Source organism: Pristis pectinata, chromosome 2 (genome assembly GCF_009764475.1).
Source record: "Pristis pectinata isolate sPriPec2 chromosome 2, sPriPec2.1.pri, whole genome shotgun sequence".
NCBI classification, from domain to species: domain Eukaryota; kingdom Metazoa; phylum Chordata; class Chondrichthyes; order Rhinopristiformes; family Pristidae; genus Pristis; species Pristis pectinata.
Window position 1 is genome coordinate 97,310,306 of NC_067406.1, and position 21,995 is coordinate 97,332,300.

At 44.1% G+C, this 21,995-nt stretch overlaps 1 protein-coding gene across 2 annotated transcripts in view; it reads left to right on the forward strand.

Moving 5' to 3' along the window:
* LOC127567418 (uncharacterized) overlaps positions 1-21,995 on the forward strand; it is a 180,158-nt gene that overhangs the window by 24,771 nt on the left and 133,392 nt on the right. For both annotated transcript variants that reach the window (XM_052010304.1, XM_052010305.1), the window contains exon 4: positions 4,475-4,605. In XM_052010304.1, coding sequence (XP_051866264.1) covers positions 4,475-4,605 — 131 coding nt within the window. The remainder of the gene's footprint in view (positions 1-4,474; positions 4,606-21,995) is intronic.

A 21,995-nucleotide genomic window follows, 5' to 3' on the forward strand; every position in this document is an offset into this window, starting at 1 on the left:
ATAGGAGATTCTGTGGATGAGAATGAGACTCCAGGATAGTATATTGCCTCCCAGGTGCCAGGGTCAGAGACGTCTCAGATCGAGTCCATAACATTCTAAAGGGGGAGGGTGAGCAGCCAGAATTTGTGGTACACATTGGTACCAATGGCATAGATAGGAAAAGGGATGAGGTCCTGAAGAGGGAATATAGGGAGTTAGGAAGGAAGCTAAAAAGCAAGACCTCAAGGGTGGTAATCTTTGGATTGCTGCTTGTGCCATGTGCCAGTGAGGGTAAGAATAGGTAGGTATGGCAGATGAATGCATGGCTGAAGAGTTGATGCAGTGGGCAGGGTTTCAGATTTGTTGATCATTGTGATCTCTTCTGGGGAAGGTATGGCCTGTACAAAAGGGACAGGTTACACCTGAACTTGAGAGGGACCAATGTCCTTGCGGGCAGGTTTTCTAGAGCTGTTTGGGAAGGTTCAAGCTAGCTTGGCAGGAGGTATGGGAAACAGAGTGTTAGGTCAGATGATGGAGCAGATGGTGTAAAAGTAGATGTATTGTGCAGAGACTGTGAGGAAGGATAGGCAGTGGTTAGGGTATAAATGCAGTTAATTGGAGGGGTTGAAATGTGTTTAATGCGAGAAGTATTAAGAATAAAGGTCATGAGCTTAGAGCATGGACTTGTAGGTGGAATTACGATGTTGTAGCCATTAGAGAGACTTTGGGTGTCACAAGGGCAGGAGTGGCTTCTTGCTGTTCCAGGGTTTAGATGTTTCAAAAGGGCTAGGGAGGGAGGTAAAAAAGGTGGGGGAGTGGCATTGCTAATCAGGGGTGGTATCACAGCTGCAAAATGGGAGGACGTCATGGAGGGGTCATCTACTGAGTCAGTGTGGGTGGAAGTCAGAAACGGGAAGGGAGCAATCACTCTACTTGGAGTATTCTGTAGGCTCCCCAGGTACACTGAGGAGCAGATAAGTAGACAGATTTTGGAAAGGTGCAAAAATAACAAGGTTGTTGTCATGGGAGACTTCAACTTCCCTAATATTGATTGGCACCTCCTTAGTGCAAAAGGTTTAGATGGGGCATAATTTGTTAGGTGTGTCCAGGAAGGATTCCTGACACAGTATGTGGACAGGCCAACTAGAGGAGAAGCCATACTGGATCTAGAATAGGCAATGAAACTGGTCAGGTGACAGACCTCTATGGGCGAGCATTACAGAGATAGTGACCAGAACTCCCTGACCTTTAGCATATGGGAAAGCTTTTAATTAGGGGAAGAAGGTGAAACATTTAGTTGAGGAAGAAGGAAGCATACTCAAGGTTTAGGAAGCAAAAATCATGCAGGGCTCATGAGAATTAAGGTAGCCAGGAAGGAGCTTAAGAAGGGAAGAAGGGACTTAGGAGAGCTAGAAGGGGACATGAGAAGGCCTTGGCAACTAGAATTAAGGAAGACCCCAAGGCGTTCTACAGGTATGTAAAGAACAGGAGGATAGCTAGAGTGAGGGTAGGACCACTCATGGATAAAGAGGGAAATGTGCCTGGAGGCAGAGGAAGTAGGGGAGGTCCTTAATGAATACTTTGCTTCTAGGGAGAGGTATTTTGATGAATGTGAGGTCAGTATAGAACAGGCTAATGTACTGGAGCATGTTGAGGTTAAAAAAGAGGTAGTGTTGGAGCATCTGAAAAACATCAGGATAGATAAGTGTGCAGAGCCAGAAGGGATATACCCCAGGTTACTACGGGAGGCAAGGGAAGAGATTGCTTGGGCGTTGACAATGATATTTGCATCCTCCCTGGCCACAGGAGTGGTACCAGAGGATGGGAGGATGGCAAATGTTGTTCCCTTGTTCAAGATAGGTAATAGGGATATATTCCTGGGAATTATAGGCCAGTGAGTCTTACGTCAGTGGTGGGCAAGCTATTGGAGAGGATTCTTAGGGACAGGATTTACGAGCATTTGGAGAAGCATAGTTGTATTAGGGATAGTCAGCAATGGCTTTGTGAGGGGCAGGTTGTGCTTCATGACCCTAATTGAGTTTTTTGAGGAGGTGACAAAACAAATTGATGAAGGTAGAGCGGTGGATGTGGTGTACATGGACTTTAGCAAGGCGTTTGACAAGGTTCCCCATGGTAGGCTCTTCCAGAAAGTCATGAGGCATGGGATCCATGGAGACATGGCTGCGTGGATTCGGAATTGGCTTGCCCACAGAAGGCAGAGGGTGGTAGTAGATGAAGAATATTCTGCCTGAAGATCGGTGACTAGTGGTGTTCCGCAGGGATCTGTTCTGGGACCCCTGCTCTTCGTGATTTTTATGAGTGACTCAGATGAGGAAGTGGAGGGATGGGTTAGTAAGTTTGCAGATGACACAAAGGTTGGTGGTGTTGTGGATAGTGTAGAAGGTTGTCGTAGGTTACAACAAGATATCGACAGGATGCAGAGTTGGACGGAGTAGTAGCAGATGGAGTTCAATCTGGAAGTGATACACTTTGGAAGAGTGGACTTGAAGGCAGAGTACAAGGTTAATGGCAGGATTCTTAGCAGTGTGAAGGAACAGAGAGATCTTAGGGTCCAAGTCCATAGATCCCTCATAGAGGATCCTGACCCGAAACGTTGACCACCTGCTTTTCTCCACGGATGCTGCTTGGCCTGCTGATTTCCTCCAACATCATTGTGTTTTTGATCCCTCAAAGTTGCCGCGCAAGTTGATAGGGTAGTTAAGAAGGCATATGGTATGCTGGCCTTCATTAGTCAGGGGATTGAATTCAAGAGCCGCGAGGTAATATTGCAGCTCTATAAAACTTTTGGTTAGACTTCACTTCAAGTATTGTGTTCATTTCTGGTCACTTCATTATAGGAAGGATGTGGAAGCTTCAGAGAAGTTGCAGAGGAGATTTACCAGGATGCTGCCTGGATTAGAGAACATGTCTTTTGAGGAAAGGTTGAGCGAGCTAGGGCTTTTCTCTTTGGAGTGCAGGATGAGAGGCGATTTGATAGAGGTGTATAAGATTAGGAGGGGCATAGATAGAGTGGACAGCTAATACTTCACCAGAGCGGCAATGGCCAATACTAGAGGACGTCCACTTAACGTCAAAGGAGGAAAGCTTAAGGGAGGTATCAGAGGTAGGTTTTTTACACAGAGAATGGTGTGTGCCTGGAACGCACTGCCAGGGGTGGTGGTAGAGGCTGATACAATAGGGACATTTAAAAGACCCTTAGATAAGCATATGGAAGAAAGTAAAATGGAGGATTACGGGCTGTGTAGGAGGGAAGGGTTAGATTGATCAGAGAGTAGGTGTTTATGTAGGTTGGCACAACATCGTGGGCTGAAGGTCCCATACTGTGCTGTACTGTTCTATGTAAATGTCGGTAAATTGGGCAGCACTGTGGGACAGGTAGTTTACAGACAGCATCAGGAATCGAACCCTGATCGCTGGCGCTGTAATAGCATCGCGCTAACCGCTACGCTACCATGCCGCTGCCTCCTCACGCCTCCAGTGACCAGGGTTTAATCCTGACCTCTAATGCTATCTGTGTGGAGTTTGCATGTGGGGTTATTTGGGGTACTCCAGTTTCCTCCCATATCCCAAAGATTGTGTGGGTTCTTGGATTAATTGGCCACTGTAAATTGTTCTTAGTGTGTAGGTGAGGGGAACATGGGGAGAATAAAATGTGATTAGTGTCTGATTAGTCCAAATGGGTGCCTGAGGTTGGCATAGACTCAGTGGGTGTAAGGGTGTGTTTCCATGTTGTATGACTCTTTGAAAAATCAATTCATTGGGCACTTGTGGATCCCTGCAGGGTGCAGATTGGTAACTTCAGTTGCCTGCAAAGAAATAGCAGCAATGCTTAAATAGTAGCTAATTTGACATGTGGAACCTTGTGGTAACAGAAATTTGCCCTTACAGAGTTTACAAATTGCTACCCAAAAATATGACATGGGGAAGAGAATTCGCTCTCTTAAAGTTTATGTGGGGAAATAAAATGAAAGAACCACAATTTTTTTTTCAAGCTGCATTTCTTGATGCATGCGCAGATGACTTGGCTTTGCATTATGGAACATCACGATACAGAACATTTTCTAGGAACTCAGGGGTTGCCTTATATGTTTAGGCATTATGAAGTTGCTAACTCATTTATTCTTTTGAATATTGCTGGAGGGTGCATACATATGGATTTTGAGCATTGATCAAATTGGTCTCGTGTAATGCCTGTATGATTAGATGTTTAGCTAGCTCTCATCAACTACCTTTGAGATAAAGAATCAACTGGCTTTAGACAATGATGAACCAAAGATCTTTTGGGGCAAAGAAAATGGTACGTGCTTTGAGCTACAGGATAAGACCTGGAGAACTTTTTATCAATGTTTGCTAAGGAAATGACTGCTGACGAAATATCGGTAGAAGTTGAGATGATAGAGGTAATGGATGGTATGAAAAGTTATAGGGAGGATGCATATATTTCTGAAGGTACTTAAATCACTTCATACTTCAGGTATCCGTGTGGTCTGCAATGCTGGTGGTGTGAACCCTCTTGCTTGTGCTGCAGCTCTACAGGAGGTTGTTAAGAAAGCACAATTAGACTTGAAGATTGCAGTTGTGACAGGAGATGATCTAATGTTGATGGTAAGTAGAAATCGTATTTTCTTTAATAAATTAACAAGAAAGGTAAGGGTCAAGTAGTTTCTTTTACACAATTGTCTGTGATGTGCATAATTTTCAAACCTTCATCTTCCCAGAAATGGCTGATCTATATAAAAATGGCTGAGTTAAGTTTATAATTTCATTTGGTGTTTAGCAATTTTATTACAACAATGCATTGCAACCAAAATATAAAATGGTACTTGTATGGAAAAAATGGCAAGAATTCCCATTCAGTGGCTCACCTCCCATTCACACTGCTGAATTCCAAATAAAGATCAAATGTAGAGAAACAAAAGATACTGGAAATAATGAATTAAAAACTGACAATGCTGGAAGTACTCAGCAGGTCATGCAGCATTTGTGTTGAGAGAAACAGGAGTTAATGTTTCAGCTTCACAAAATCCTGGACCTTGCTCTCAGTTATGTAAAGAAATGTTGGAGGTTATACAGAAATACTGTTATTTCTCTGCCTAACCTGAACTTTAAAGGCTGCATTGCCTTTAGTTCATATCTTCCATCTACCTATTATCCACACATTTTACCCACCCAACCCCCTCCTTTATTTGGTTCTTCATCTCTCCCTTAATGGTTCCCATTACTACCTTCCTTACTTATCAGATTCCAGCACTTGTAACCTCTGTGTCCCCACATCACCCTCCAACTTCTGCCTCCACCTTCAACCTCACTCTATCTGCCCCCTTTTTTACCATTGTCTGCTTCCACCTAATACCCACCTGCCTCTGCCTGCCAACTCCACCCCTCCACCTGGCTCCTTCTGCCCGTCATCCTTCACCCCTCCTCAGTCTGCATATTACCTACCAGCCCCTGTCTCCCCATCCCCTTCTCCTCTTTATACTGGCTAACTTCCCTCACTACTCTTAGTCTGATGCGTGGTCTTGACCCAAAGTGTCAACAATTCCTTTCCCACCACAGATGCTGCTTGACCTGCTGAGTTCCTCCAGCAGTTTTTTTTCTTGCACCTTTGACTAGAAAAGGAATACCTAACTAGCTTGACAGCCATCATTATAGAGTTGTACAGTACAGAAATGGGCCCTTCAGCCCAACTGGTCCATGACAACAAAGATTCCCATCTAAGCAAGTCCCATTTGCCAAGTTTGGCTCGTATCCCTCTAAACCGTTTCTATCCATGTACCTGTCCAAGTACCTTTTAAATGTTGTTAATGTACCTACCTCAACCACTTCCTTTGGTAGCTCACTCCATAGACTGACCACTCTCTGGGTAGAAAATGTTGCATCTCAGGTTCCTATTAAATCTTTCCTTTTTCACCTTAAACTTACACTGGCATGCAAAAGTTTGGGCATCCCTGGTCAAAATTTCTGTTACTGTGAATAGCTAAGCGAGTAAAAGATGACCTGATTTCCATAGGACCATAGAACCATACAGCACAAAACAAGCCCTTTGGCCCACCATGTTGTGCCGTCCATCAAACCACCCTCACACTATCTAACCCTTTCCTCCCGCATATCCCTCTATCTCACATTCCTCCATATGTCTATCCAACAAACTCCTGAACCTGTCCAATGTATCTGCCTCCACCACCACCCCAGGCAGTGCATTCCATGCACCAACCACTCTCTGGGCGAAAGACCTCCCCCTGACATCTCCCCTGAACCTCCCACCCATAATCTTAAAGCCATGCCCTCTCGTCTTGAGCATTGGTGCCCTGGGAAAGAGGCGCTGGTTGTCTACTCTATCTATTCCTCTCAATATTTTATATACCTCTATCATGTCTCCTCTCATCCTCCTCCTTTCCAGTAAATAAAGCCCTAGCACCTTAAGCCTTTCCTCATATTCCATACGCTCTAATCCAGGCAGCATCCTGGTAAATCTCCTCTGCACCCTCTCCAACACCTCCACATCCTTCCTATAATGCGGCGACCAGAACTGAACACAGTACTCTAAGTGTGGTCTAACTAGAGTTTTGTAAAGCTGCATCATCACTTCGTGGCTCTTAAACTCAATCCCACGATTTATGAAAGCTAACATCCCATAGGCCTTCTTAACTGCTCTATCCACCTGTGAGGCAACTTTCAGTGAACTGTGAATATGAACCCCCAGATCCCTCTGCTCCTCTACACTGCCAAGTACCTTGCCATTTACCCTGTACTCTGCCCTGGAGTTTGTCCTTCCAAAGTGTACCACCTCATACTTCTCCGGATTGAACTCCATCTGCCACTTGTCAGCCCAGCTCTGCATCCTATCAATATCCCTCTGTAAGCTCCGACAGCCCTCCACACTATCCACAACACCGCTGATCTTAGTGTCGTCTGCAAGTTTACTAACCCAGCCTTCCACCCCCTCATCTAAGTCATTAATAAATATCACAAAAAGTAGAGGTCCCAGAACCGATCCCTGCTGGACACCACTAGTCACTGCCTTCCAAACAGAGGGCACTCCTTCCACCACAACCCTCTGCTTTCTACAGGCAAGCCAATTCCTAATCCACACAGCCAAGCTTCCCTGGATCCCTTGGCCTCTGACCTTCTGAAGAAGCCTACCATGAGGAACCTTATCAAATGCCTTACTAAAATCCATATAGACCACATCCACCACACTACCCTCATCAATCTTCCTGGGCACCTCCTCAAAGAACTCTATCAGGCTTGTGAGGCAAGATCTTCCCTTCACAAAGCCATGCTGGCTGTCCCTAATCAGTCCATGATTCTCCAGGCGTTCATAGATCCTATCCCTTAGAATCCTTTCTAACAGGCTACCCACCACAGACGTGAGACTCACTGGTCTGTAATTCCCTGGACTATCCCTACTACCCTTTTTTGAAAAAAAGTCATAAAGGCATTTTGGAAACAAGGCATTATTTTGGAAACAAGACATATTTCAAAAGGCATAAAGTTAAAGGTGACATATTTCTTTAATATTTTAAGCAAGATTACTTCTTTTATTTCCATCTTTTACAGTTTCAAAATAACAAAAAAAGAAAAGGGCCCAAAGCAAAAGTTTGGGCACCCTGCATGGTCAGTACTTAGTAACACCCCCTTTGGCAAGTATCACGGCTTGTAAATGCTTTTTGTAGCCAGCTAAGAGTCCTTCAATTCTTGTTTGAGGGATTTTCGCCCATTCTCCCTTGCAAGAGGCTTCTAGTTCTGTGAGATTCTTCGGCCGTCTTGCATGTACTGCTCTTTTGAGGTCTATTCACAGATTTTCAATGATGTTTAGGTCGGGGGACTGTGAGGGACATGGCAAAGCCTTCAGCTTGTGCCCCTTGAGGTAGTTCATTGTGGATTTTGAGGTGTGTTTAGCATCGTTATCCTGTTGTAGAAGCCATCCTCTTTTCATCTTCAGCTTTTTTACAGATGGTGTGATGTTTGCTTCCAGAGTTTGCTGGTATTTAATTGAATTCATTCTTCCCTCTACAAGTGAAATGTTCCCTGTGTCACTGGCTGCAGCACAAGCCCAAAGCATAATCGATCCACCCCAATGCTTAACATATGGAGAGGTGTTCTTTTCATGAAATTCTGCACCCTTTTTTCTCCAAACATACCTTTGCTCATTGCGGCCAAAAAGTTCTACTTTAACTTCATTAGTCCACAGGACTTGTTTCCAAAATGCATCAGGCTTGTTTAGATGTTCCTTTGCAAACTTCTGACGCTGAATTTTGTGGTGAGAACACAGGAAAGTTTGGAGAAAAAAGGGTGCAGAATTTCATGAAATGTCTTAGTAATTCTCATTATCATCACAGTGCTCGATGTAGAGCTCTGTAGATGCTGGTTGAGATTAGCTATCCATTCAAATCACTCTATGTGCATACCACCTGCTGAATCTATAATTAATTCCATCAGAGGGTGAACTGTTTACTGCCCAATTAACCAAACTTTCTGTACTTCCTACAGTTTACAGCTTTCCACTTTACTGTATTCTGCAAACTTCTTTGTCATGTCCCCAACATTTAAATCAAAACCATTAATATATACTACAAAGGAATTGAGTACCAAGCCACATGGAACCCCATTTAGTCGCAGCCGATTTTGAATCCAAGTTGCCATTCTTCCTTAGATCCCATGGGTTTTTACTTTGTTGACTACCTGTCACCTGGAACCTGATCAAAAGCCTTGCTAAAATACTTATAGGGTCCATCAGAACAGTACTCTCATCCTTGTTACCTCCTCGATTAAGTTAGTCAATATGACTTTCCTTTAACAAATTCACCTTCTTCCTTGCGATGGTTGGTCTCTGGAGTTGTCACTGACAATACCTCATAAAGTCTCTATTTATACATTTATTTCATAAATCCTCACTAGATTCATCCTGTTTTCTTTATAGCCAAATAAAAGTCTGTAAGCCTGTTCTTTTCCACATATGTGCGTGTTCTACCAGCTTCTTCACTTATTATCTCCATTCCTTGAGTGTATCTCTTGGCTACACATCCATCAGTTATCCATTCATTTGTAACAAGCTCAACAAACAGAATACAGCTGTTCCGCTCTATAGCACGGACTACTCGAGGTCACTCTTCCGGGTTTTTCGTAGTTCTGAGTCTGAACTCTTCAACTCAGCCAATTCCCCTCATCCCAGAACTTATCAGGATACTTGACATATCTATTTCCCTCTCTCTTCAATTGACATCTCTTCAGCTACATTTCCCCCCTTTGTGATCCATTATATTCTCAATAATATGGATCAAACCCTGTGGCATCATTCATGTTTCGACGCAGCTCAAACTTCTACATCTGAAGTCTGAAGCCTCATAATTTCAGCTGTCACTATTCACAGAAACATTTGACTTAGTTTACAAAACAAGCACCGAGTACAACTTATCAAAACTACTACAGTCAAACTACAATGTAAACTACATTGGATGTGCAAACAAATTAAGAACTGTGTTGGCTTTTAGTGACCAACCCTTAAATATATCAGTGTTTAAGCTAGGAGCTAGGAGGGTTTAAACTAGATTGCGAGGGGGAAGGCAACTGGAGGAGTAGGTCAGAGGAAGAAAGGGATGGGGAAAAGGCAGATCTGACAGGTAGAGAGGCTTTGAGGAAGGAGAAGCAGAGTACAGGCTACAAAAGTAGGAAGGTGGATGGGTTAAAGTGCATTTACTTGAATGCGAGAAACATCAGGAATAATGGAGACGAACTGAGAGCTTGGATAAGTACATGAGACTATGATATTGTGGCTATTACAGAGACATGGCTGACATCGGGGCAGGAATGGATATTGTGTATTCCTGGTTTTCAGTGTTTCAAAAGGGATAGGGAGGAGGGTAGAAGAGGAGGAGGGGTGGCGATACTAGTCAGGGACACTGTTACAGCTGCAGAAAGGGTAGATAATGTAGAAGGATCCTCTCTAGAGTCAATATGTGTGGAAGTTAGGAACAAGAAAGGGGCATTTACCCTCCTGGGAGTATTCTATAGGCCCCCCAGTAGCAGTAGGGATACTGAGGAGCAGATTGGGAGGCAGTTTTTGGAGAGATGCAAAAATAACAGTGTTATTATAATGGGAGACTATTCAAATATTGATCGGCACCTACTTAGTGCCAAAGGTTTAGATGGGGCACAGTTTGTTAAGTGTGTCCAGGACGGATTCCTGACACAGTATGTTGACAGGCCGACGAGAGGGAATGCCATATTAGATCTAGTTTCAGGTAATGAACCGGGTCAGGTGACAGATCTATCAGTGGGTGAGCATATGGGGGACAGTGACCATTGCTCCATAACCTTTAGAATTGTCATGGACAGGGATAGGAGCAAAGAGGACGGGAAGATATTTAATTGGGGAAGGGCGAATTATGAGGCTATAAGGCGGGAACTTGGGAGAGTAAATTGGGATGACATTTTTGAAGGGAAATGTACTATGGAGATGTGGTTGACGTTCAGGGATCTTTTGCAGGATGTTAGGGATAAATTTGTCCCGGTGAGGCAGAGAAGGAATGGTAGGGTGAAGGAACCGTGGGTGACGAGAGAGGTGGAACAACTAGTTAGGAAGAAGAAGGCAGCATACATAAGGTGTAAGCAGCAAGGATCGGACAGGGCTCGTGAGGAATATAGAGTAGCAAGGAAGGAACAAGAAAGGGCTGAGGAGGGCGAGAAGGGGACATGAAAAGGCTTTGGCGAGTCGGGTTAAGGAGAATCCCAAGGCTTTTTTCTCGTATGTGGAAGAGCAGAAGGATGGCTAGAGTAAAGGTCGGTCCGATTAAAGACAAAGGTGGGAAGATGTGCCTGGAAGCTGTGGAAGTGGGTGAGGTTCTCAATGAATCTTTCTCTTCAGTATTCACCAAGGAGAGGGGTCTTGATGATGCTGAGGACAGTGTTGGTAAGGGTAATGTTCTAGAATATGTAGATATCAAGAGAGAGGATGTGTTGGGGTTGTTAGAAAATATCAGGACAGATAAGTCCCCGGGGCCTGACGGAATATTCTCCAGGCTGCTTCGTGAGGCGAGGGAGGAGATTGCTGAACCATTGGTTAGGATCTTTGAGTCCTTGTTGTCAACGGGGATGGTACCGAAGGATTGGAGGGTGGCGAATGTTGTCCCCTTAGTCAAAAAAGGTAGTTGGGATAGTCCAGGGAATTACAGACCGGTGAGCCTTACGTCTATGGTGGGTAAGCTGTTGGAAAGGATTCTAAGAGGTAGGATCTATGAGCATTTGTAGAAACATGGACTGATTAGTGACAGCCAGCATGGCTTTGTGAAGGGATCTTGCCTCACAAGCCTGATAGGGTTCTTTGAGGAGGTGACCAGGAGGATTGATGAGGGTAGTGCAGTGGATGTGGTCTACATGGATTTTAGTAAGGTGTTTGACAAGGTTCCACATGGTAGGCCTCTTCAGAAGGTCAGACGCCAAGGGATCCAGGGAAGCTTGGCCGTGTGGATTCAAAATTGGCTTGCCTGTAGAAAGCAGGGGGTTATGGTGGAGGGAGTGCATTCGGATTGGAGGGCTGTGACTAGTGGTGTCCCGCAGGGATCGGTTCTGGGATCTCTACTTTTTGTGATATTTATTAACGACTTAGATGAGGGGGTGGAAGGCTGGGTTAGCAAGTTTGCAGATGACACGAAGATCGGTGGTGTTGTGGATAGTGTGGAGGGCTGTCAAAGCTTGCAGAGGGATATTGATAGGATGCAGAGCTGGGCTGACAAGTGGCAGATGGAGTTCAATCCGGAGAAGTGTGAGGTAGTACACTTTGGAAGGACAAACTCCAAGGTGGAGTACAAGGTAAATGGCAGGATTCTGGACAGTGTAGAGGAGCAGAGGGATCTGGGGGTTCATATCCACAGATCACTGAGAGTTGCCTCACAGGTGGATAGGGTAATTAAGAAAGCTTATGGGATGTTAACTTTCATAAGTCGGGGGATCGAGTTTAAGAGCTGCGAAGTGATGATGCCGCTTTACAAAACTCTGGTTAGGCCACACTTCGAGTACTGTGTCCAGTTCTGGTTGCCTCATTATAGGAAGGATGTGGAGGTGTTGGAAAGGGTTCGGAGGAGATTTACCAGGATGCTGCCTGGATTAGAGAGTATGGATTATGAGGAGAGACTAAAGGAGCTGGGGCTGTTCTCATTGCAGAGAAGGAGGATGAGGGGAGACATGATAGAGGTATACAAGATACTGAGAGGAATAAATAGAGTGGACAGCCAGCGCCTCTTTCCCAGGGCGCCAATGCTCAAAACAAGAGGACATGGCTTTAAGGTATTGGGTGGGAAGTTCAAGGGAGATGTCAGAGGGAGGTTTTTCACCCAGAGAGTGGTTGGTGCATGGAATGCGCTGCCTGGGGTGGTGGTGGAGGCTGATACATTGGACAAGTTCAAGAGATTGTTAGATAAGCATATGGAGGAATTTAAGATAGAGGGATATGTGGGAGGAAGGGGTTAGATAGTCTTAGGTGTGTTTTGAAGGGCGGCACAACATGGGCTGAAGGGCCTGTATTGTGCTGTATTGTTCTTTGGTTCTATGGTTGACAAATCATCAGTTATTCTCACCAGCTGTCATGGCAAGCTTCCTGTTTGCTGACTTGTGATATACTGAGTTACTTGTGGGTGAGTTTGCGGAAGTTTCTCCAAGTTGGCTAGAGTTATTACTGGGAGTAACACATAAATTCCCCTCATCTTTCTGTAAGCAATTATTTTTCTCCATTGTCAAATACTGTATGGTATACCTGTCCTGTCTTCCAATCAAATACAGTATCTGGTATACCCTCATTCAACATTCATTGACAGGGGTTCAACCCACTTATAATCAAAATATGGGCACTGGTCACACATACTCTGTTGTGACCACCATTGTGAATCACTGTGTCATTTAAGTATAGCTTCTTCCCCGTGAACATCCTGTAGATGTTAACAGAGCACGTGGTTCTAACACAGAGATGTAGTAGGTGCATACCATACCACATTTCATAGTCCTTTACTTCAAGGGTCCTAATACTATCACCTACATAGGTCCCATAGGCCCTAGATAGCCACAACATATCTACAAGTAACTGGGGCAATGTAATGAACTTGCATCAGTTTTTCCTTTCAGTCCCCATGGTCACCAAAAACATAGTATTATAAGCAGTTTTGTTACAGTAAGCATATTTCAATAAAATTTCACTAATGTCATACCTTCCTCTGTTCCAAGTAACTGCTTCCAATCTCGATAATATGTAGTATATAAAATCAACTTTAATATGTTGTTCTTCGTATAGCTCAAACAAATTACAGTAGGTTCTACTTTCTGCTCAAGTTAAATCTTTTACAACTTTATATGATTCCCAAATTGATTTATTAGTAAGACTCCAAATCCATGATGATACCAGCAAATTCATTATATCACTGTCTCCCAGAGTTGGGATCCTGACTGCCTTACAGCATCCATAGTCAATTGTCCCACAGTTGATAACTTATTTCACAAAGTCACTTATTTCTGTACCTCTCTCTGCAACTGGATCCTTGACTTGGGTCTTCAGGGTCCTGTACCTCCAACCCGATGGTTGTAACGAGAAGAGGGCATGTCCCGGATGGCGAGGGTCCTTAATGATAGATGCCACTTTCTTGAGACATCACCTCTTGAAGATGGCCTCGATGGTGGGCAGGGTTGTGTTCATGACAGAGCTGGCTGAGTCTGCAGCCTCTTGCGATCCTGTGCATTGGAGCCTTCATGGTGTCTAAGCACAGCTTAAACACCATTTATAAATCTCCCCTTGACACCACTATTGTTGGTAGAATCTCAGGTGGTGATGAGGAGGCTTACTGAAGTGAGATAGATTGGCTGGTTGAATGGTGTCACAACAACAACCTTGCAGTCAACATAAGCAAGACCAAGGAACTGATTGTGGACCAGGAAGGGAAAGCTGGGAGAACACGCACCAGTCCTCATTCAGGGGTCAGGGGTGGAAAGGGTGAGCAGCTTCAAGTTCCTGGGCGTCAACATCTCAGAGGATATATCCTGGGCTCAACACATTGATGCAGTCATGTAGAAAGCACGCCAGTGGCTCTACTTCGTTAGGAGTTTGAGGAAATTTAGTCTGTCACCAAAGACTCTTACAAATTTCTATAGATGTACGATGGAGAGCATCCTGACTGGTTGCATCACAGCCTGGTATGGAGGCTCCAATGCACAGGATCGCAAGATGCTGCAGAGGGTTATAGACTCAGCCAGCTCCATCACGAACGAACACAACCCTGCCCACCGTCAAGGCCATCTTCAAGAGGTGGTGTCTTTAAGAAGATGGCATCTATCATTAAGCACCCTCGCCATCTGGGACATGCCCTCTTCTTGTTACAACCATCAGGTTGGAGGTACAGGAGCCTAAAGACCCAAACTCAATGCCTCAGGAACAGCTTCTTCCCCTCCGCCATCAGATTTCTAAATGGTCCATGAACGCTACCTCATTAATCCTTTTTATGAACTATTTATTTATTTTTGTAATTTATAGATTTTTATGTCTTTGCACTGTACTGCTGCCACAAAATGACAAATTTCACTTTGTATGTCAATGATAATAAATCTGATTCTGATTCTAACACTGCACCATTTTCGTACCTAGCCTTCTGAAAATCATAGCTGCCACATTTTGGCCATACTGTTGTTTCCCTTACAATTTCACCCCTGAGTATACCCTGACACAATAGTGAGGGAGATTGTTCTTCACATTAATCATGTCCATTATCTTAGCACCAGAGTAGAGTCATAGGCTTATACCGCAAGGAAACGGAGTTTTCAGCCTAACTTGTCCATGCTGACCAAGATGTCTATCTGAGCTAGTCCCATTTGCCTACATTTGGCCCATATCTCTCTAAACCTTTTCTATCAATGCAGCTGTCCAAATGTCTTTTAAACATTGTAATTTTACCCACCTCTACAGCTTCCTCTGGCAGCTTGTTCCGTATACCCACCACGCTCTGTGTGGGGAAAAATATGCTCATCAAGTCTCTTTTAAATCTTTCCCCTCTCACCTTAAATCTATGCCCTCCAGTTATAGACTTCTCTATCCTGGGAAAAAGGCCGTGACCACCCATGATGATTTTATTTACCTCCATGAGGTCACCCCTCAGCATCCTACTCTCCAGGGGAAAAAGTCCCAGCATATCCAGCCTCTCCTTAAAACTCAAGCCCTGCAGTCCCGGTAACATCCTTGCACCCTTTCTGCACCTTTTCCAGCTTAATGACATCCTTCCTATAGCTGGGCAACTAAAACTGCTCACAATATTCCAAGTGTGGTCTCACCAACAACTTATGCAATTGTAATATGATGTCCCAGCTACTATACCCATTGTCCTGACTAATGAAGGAAAGCAAGCCAAATGCCTTCTTCATCTGTGTTGCCACTTTCAGGGAACTATGTGCCTGTACCTTAGGTCTCTCTGTTCTACAATACTCCAGGGCCCTACCATTTACTGTGTAAGTCCTGTTCAAATTTAACTTAGCAAAATGCAATACCTTGCACTTGTCCAAGTTAAATTCCATCTGCTATTCCTTGACCTACTTCCCCAGTTCATCTAGATCCTGTTATGTTCTTAGGTAATCTTCACTGTCCACTACACCCCCAGTGTAAATTTACTAACCATGTTAAAAATCATAATGTCATCCAAATCGTTAATATAGATAACAAACGACAGTGGGCGCAGCACCAATCCATGTGACACAACACTAGTCACAGGCCTCCAATCTAAATGACAACCCTCCACCACCAAGCCAATTTTGTATCCAGTTGGCTAGCTCATCCTGTATCCCATGTGATCTAACCTTCCAGAATAGCCTACCATGTAGGACCTGGTCAAAGGCCTTGCTAAAGTCTATGTAGACTGTGTCCACTGCCATGCCCTCATCAGTCTTCTTTGTTAGCTCTTCAAGAAACTCAGTCAAATTTATGAGACAGCATTTCCTACACCCTTGCCTTTCCAAATGCTGGTAGATCCTATCATTCAGGATCCCCCTCCAGTAACTTCCCTACCAAATACAGCTCACCAACCTGTATTTCACTGGCTTGTCCTTACAGCCCTTTTTAAATAAAAGCACAGCATTAGCCATCCTCCAGTCTTCTGGTACCCTACCAGTGGCCAAAGATGATGCTAAAATATCTGCCAGGTCCCCTACAATTTCTTCTCTAGCTTCCCACAATGTCTAAGGATACACTTGATCAGGCCTTGGGGATTTATCCACTTTAATATAGAACCATAGAACAATACAGCACAATACAGACCCTTCAGCCCACCATGTTGTGCCGCCCTTCAAACCACACCTAAGACTATCTAACCCCTTCCTCCCACATATCCCTCTATCTTAAATTCCTCCACATGCTTATCTAACAATCTTTTGAACTTGACCAATGTATCAGCCTCCACCACCACCCCAGGCAGCGCATTCCATGCACCAACCACTCTCTGGATGAAAAACCTCCCTCTGACATCTCCCCTGAACTTCCCAACCATTACCTTAAAGCCATGTCCTCTTGTTTTGAGCATTGGTGCCCTGGGAAAGAGGCGCTGGCTGTCCATTCTATCCATTCCTCTTAATATCTTGTATACCTCTATCATGTCTCCCCTCATCCTCCTTCTCTCCAATGAGTAAAGCCCTAGCTCCTTTAGTCTCTCCTCATTATCCATACTCTCTAATCCAGGCAGCATCCTGGTAAATCTCCTCTGCACCCTCTCCAATGCCTCCACATCCTTCCTCTAATGAGGCGACCAGAACTGGACACAGTATTCGAAGTGTGGCCTAACCAGAGTTTTGTAAAGCTGCATCATTACTTACAATGAACTCCTGCCTTTGATGGAGTGACTCTGGATTGCAAGAAATTAGATCTGTATTTTTTGGAGTTTAGAAGAATGAGCGTTGATCTTTATTCAAATATATAAAATTGTGAGGGAGCATGACAGAGTAGATGTCACGATGTTTCTGCAATTATTTGCCAGTAGCTGTATGACATTGTTGCACATTTAATAATACCTAATTTCCTAACGGCCGCATTTGAAGATCCTGCCCCTATCAGCAATGGAAGACTGTTTTAGCAGCACCAGGCTGACCTCAGAATGAGAGATCAACCTGGTGAAGCTACAAGACAGGACTACATGCATGCCAAACAACATAAACAGCTTGCAGTAGACAACTCACCGCAAATATCACTATTCTCAATGATGTGGGAGCCCATCACATCAATGCAAAATAAAAAGCTGAAGCAATTGCAAGAATCTACAGCCAAAAGCGCCGAGTGGATGATCCATCTTGGCCTCTTCCGGTGGTCCCCAGCATGACAGATGCCAGTCTTTAGATTCTCTCCACGTATTATCAAGAAATGGCTGAAAGCATTAGATACAGCAAAGGCTCTGGGCCATGACAACATTCCGGCAATGGTACTGAAGGCATGCTCCAGAACTTGCTGTTCCCCTACCAAGCTGTTCCAGTACAGCTACAACCCTGGCATCTACGCAACAATGTAAAAAATTGTCCGGTTATGTCCTGTCCACAAGTAGCAGAACAAATCCAACCTGGCCAATTACTGCCCAGTGTACTCTTGATCATCAGCAAAGTTATAGACCGGATAATCAATAATGCTACCAAGCGGCAGTTGCTTAGCAACAACCTGCTTTCAGAAGCTTGGTTTGGGTTCCATTAAAGTCACTGAGCCCCTGACATTACACTCTTGGTCCAAACGTGGACAAGAGAACTGAACTCCAGAGGGGAAATGAGAGTAACTGCTCTTGACATCAGGCAACATTTGATTCAGTACGGCATCAAGGAGCCCTGGTTAAACTAGAGCCAATGGAAATCAGGGGGAAACCCTCCACTGGTTGGAATCATACCTCGTACAAAGGAAGATGGTTATGGTGGTTGGAGGTCAATCATTTCAGCCAGGAGGTCCTCTGGGTAGTTTCCTATCTTCAGCTCATTCATCCATGATTTTCCTTCACTGATGATCACACAATGTTCAGCATTCACGACTCCTTAGATAATGAAGAAGTCCACATACAAATGCAGCAAGACTTGGACAATATCCACCCCTAGGCTGATGTGTGGTGTGAATTTTACTTGCACCTAAGTGCCAGGCAATGACAATATTCAACGATATTACCATCACTGAATCCCCCACTATCAATATCCTGGGGGGTTACCATTGACCAGAAACAGAACTAGAGTGGCTGCAAGAGCAGGTCAAAGGCTAGAGATCCTGTGGAGAATAACTCACCTCCTAATTTCCCAAAGGACACCACACAGCACATAGTAGCCCGCTCAATAGGCACACCATTCATTCACTCCACCACCAATGCACAATTAGTGCCACCCACAAGAAGCACTGCAGCAAACCACCAAGACTCCTTAGGCAGCACCTTCCAAACCCATGACCTCTACCAGATAAAAGGACAGGGCAGCAAAAGCATGGGGACACCGCCAACTGGAAGTTGCTCTCAAAGCCACACACCATCCTGACTTGGAAATATATCACCATTCCTTCACCATCACTGGGTCAAAATCCTGGAACTCCCACCCTAACAACATTGTGGGTAAAACCCACACTTCAAAGACTGCAGAGTTCAAGAAAGCAACTCACCACTGCCTCCTCAAGGGCAATTAAATACTAGCTCAGCCTGCAAAGCCCACATCCCTTGAATGAATTAAAAAAGAGGAGGTTCACCAAGATACATTGCTGGATTGGAGGACTTTAGTTATGGGGAGAGATTGGATAGGCTGAGGTTTTTCCCTGGAACAAAGGAAACTGAGGGGTAACCTGATAGAGATATATAAAGTTATAAAAGGCGTAGAGAGAATAGAGAGTCAGAATTTATTTCCCATGGTAGGGGTATCAAACAAAAGACGTTTAAGATGAGAGGAAGAAGTTTTAAAAGTGGTTTTGAGGAGAGATGGTTGATATCTGGAACATGCTGCTGGAGGAGGTGATAGAATCAGATACAATTGCTGCATTTAAGAGACATTTAAATAGGCACTTGAATAGGCAAGGCATAGAAGGCTACAGACCTAATTCGGGGAAAATGGGATTAGTTTAGATGGACAAAAAGGTCAGCATGGACTTGGTAGACCAAAGGACGTGTTTCAGTGCCGTACAGTTCTACGACATACTAGGGATGCCTAATGTCATGCCTCTGGCCTAATCCCAGGGAATGAAACTGGCCAAGTGGATGAACTGTCAGTGAGCAAGCACCTTGATGATAGTGACCATAACTCAGTAGGTTTCAAAGTAGTTCTGGAAAGGGATAAAGCGAGTGCAGAAATTAAGTATATGAATTGGGAGGAAGGCTGATTTCAACATCATTAGCTGTGGCCTAGCAAGTAGACTGGGAATAACTACTTGAGGTTAAATCTTTATTGAGAAAGTGGGGATCTTTTGAAATTGAAGTAGTGTTCCCACAAGGGTGAAAGCCATGGACAGCAAGTCCAGGGGATCCTGGATGTCAAGGTATATTGAAGGTTTGGTAAAGAAAGTTAGAAAGCATATGATGGTATGGAGTACTAAAAACAGGGGAGGCCCTTGAGGAGTATAGAGAATGTAGGAAGATGCTTAAAAAAGAAATTAGGAGTGTAAAGGGCCATGAAATATTGCTGGCAGGTAAGGTTGAAGAAAATCCCAAGGCATTTTATAATTATGAGTATATATAAGGGGAAGACTTAAAAGGGACCTGAGGGGCAACTTCTTCATGTGGTGCATATATTGAACATTTTGCCAGACAAAGTAGTTGAGACAGATACAATGACAACATTTAAAAGACATTTGGATAAGTTCATGGATAGGAAAGGTTTAGAGAGATATGGGCCAAACATAGGCAAATGAGACTGGCTTAGGTGGGTACCTTAGTCGACATTGACAAGTTGGGCAAAAGGGACTCTTTCCGTGCTGTATTACTCTGTGACTATGACTTTCAGAGCAAGAGGTAACCAAGGAAAGAGCTTGGGACCAAAGAGGCAATCTGTATGTGGAGCCAGAGGATGTGAATGCTATTCTTCATCTGTGTTCACCAAGGAGAAAGACATTCTATTTGGAAATTTCAGTTACTGTGATGAAATTCTGGAGTATGCTATGATCAAAAAGGAGGAGGTACTAGATGTATTAGCAGGCATAAAGATGGATAAATCCCCAGGGTCTGATGAGATATATCCCAGTCTGCTATGGGAGGCAAAGGATCAGGTTGCTGGAATACTCACAAATATTTTAAAATCTTTACCTGCCACAGGTGAGGTACCAGATGACTGGAAGATAGCAAATGTGGTATCATTATTCAAGAAGGGCAGCAGCGATAAGCCAGGGAAGTTAAGCCAGTTAGTCTAACGTCAGTGGTAGGGAAGTTATTGGGATACATTCTGATTATTCTACTGTTGGAAAAGCAGTGATTGATAAGGGATAGTCAGCACAGATTTTTTTGATGGAAGATCATATCTAATGAATGTGAATGAGTTTTTTGAAGAGATAACTAAATATATTCATGAGGGCCGTTTGGTTGATGTGTTTGCATGATCTTCAGGATCAAGGATGGTCCAAAAAGTTAAAGCCCATAAAATCCAAGGCAAGTTGGCAAATTGGATCAAAGATTGACCTGGTAATTTGAGATAGTGGGTGATGGTAGAGGGTTGCTTTTGTGATTAGAAGCCTGTTGAGTAGTGGTGTACCATGAGAATCAGTGCTGGCATCCCTGCTGTTTTTTATACACATTAATGAATTAGAATCAGGTTTATTATCACTGACGTATGTCGTGAAATTTGTTGTTTTGCGGCAGCAGTACAGTGCAAGACATAAAGACATACAAATTACTATAACTTACAAAAATAAATAGTGCAAAAGAGGAATAACGAGGTAGTGTTCCTGAGGGTATGGACCATTCAGAAATCTGATGGCGGAGGAGAAGAAGCTGTTCCTGAAACATTGAGTGTGGATCTTCAGGTCACTCTAATCTCCTCCCCGATGGTAGTAACGTGAAGAGGGCATGTCCCGAGTGGTGAGGGTCCTTAATGATGGATGCTGCTGCCTTGAGGCATCGCCTCTTGAAGATGTCCTCGATGGTGGGGAGGGTTGTGCCCGTGATGGAGCTGGCTGAGTCTACAACCTTCTGCAGCCTCTTTCAAGCCTTTACATTGGATCCTCCATACCAGGTGGTGATGCAATCAGTCAGAATGCTGTCCACCATACATCTGTAGAAATTTGCAAGAGTCTTTGGTGACATAACAAATCTCCTCAAACTCCTAATGAAGCAAAGCCACTGGTATGCCTTCTTCATGATTGCGTCTATGTTGGGCCCAAGATAGATCCTCTGAGATGTTGATGCCCAGGAACTCGAAGCTGCTCACCCTTTCCACCGCTAACCCCTCAATGAATATGTTCTCCCGACTTCCCCTTCCTAAAGTCCACAATTAATTCTTTGGTCTTGCTGACGTTAGCAATGAGATTGTTGTTGCGACACCCCTCAACCAGCTGATCTGTCTCACTTCTGAACACCTCCTCACTGCCATCTGAGATCCTGCCAACAACAGTTGTGTGATTGGTGAATTTATAGATGGTGTTTGAGCTGTGCTTAGCAACACATTCATGAGTGTAGACAGAGTAGACCAGTGGGCTAAGCATGCATTCTTGAGGTGCGTCTGTGTTGATTGTCAGCAAGGAGAAGATGTTACTACTGATCCGCAGTGATTGTGATCTCCCTATAAGGAAGTCAAGGATCCAGTTGCAGAGGGAGGTACAGAAGCCCAGGTTTTGAAGCTTGTTGATTTAGCTGTGAATTAGGATGTATGATCAGTAAGTTAATACAAAATTGGTACTGTTATTGTTAAGGCCATATGTTTTGGCGGGGGTGGGGGGGGGTGCAAATAAAGGGTATCACATGTACCATGAATGGTAGAGTGCTAGGGAGTATTGAGGAATAAAGTGACCTTGCTGTGCAAGTCCAAAGATTCCTGAAGGGGGCAGCACAGGCTGA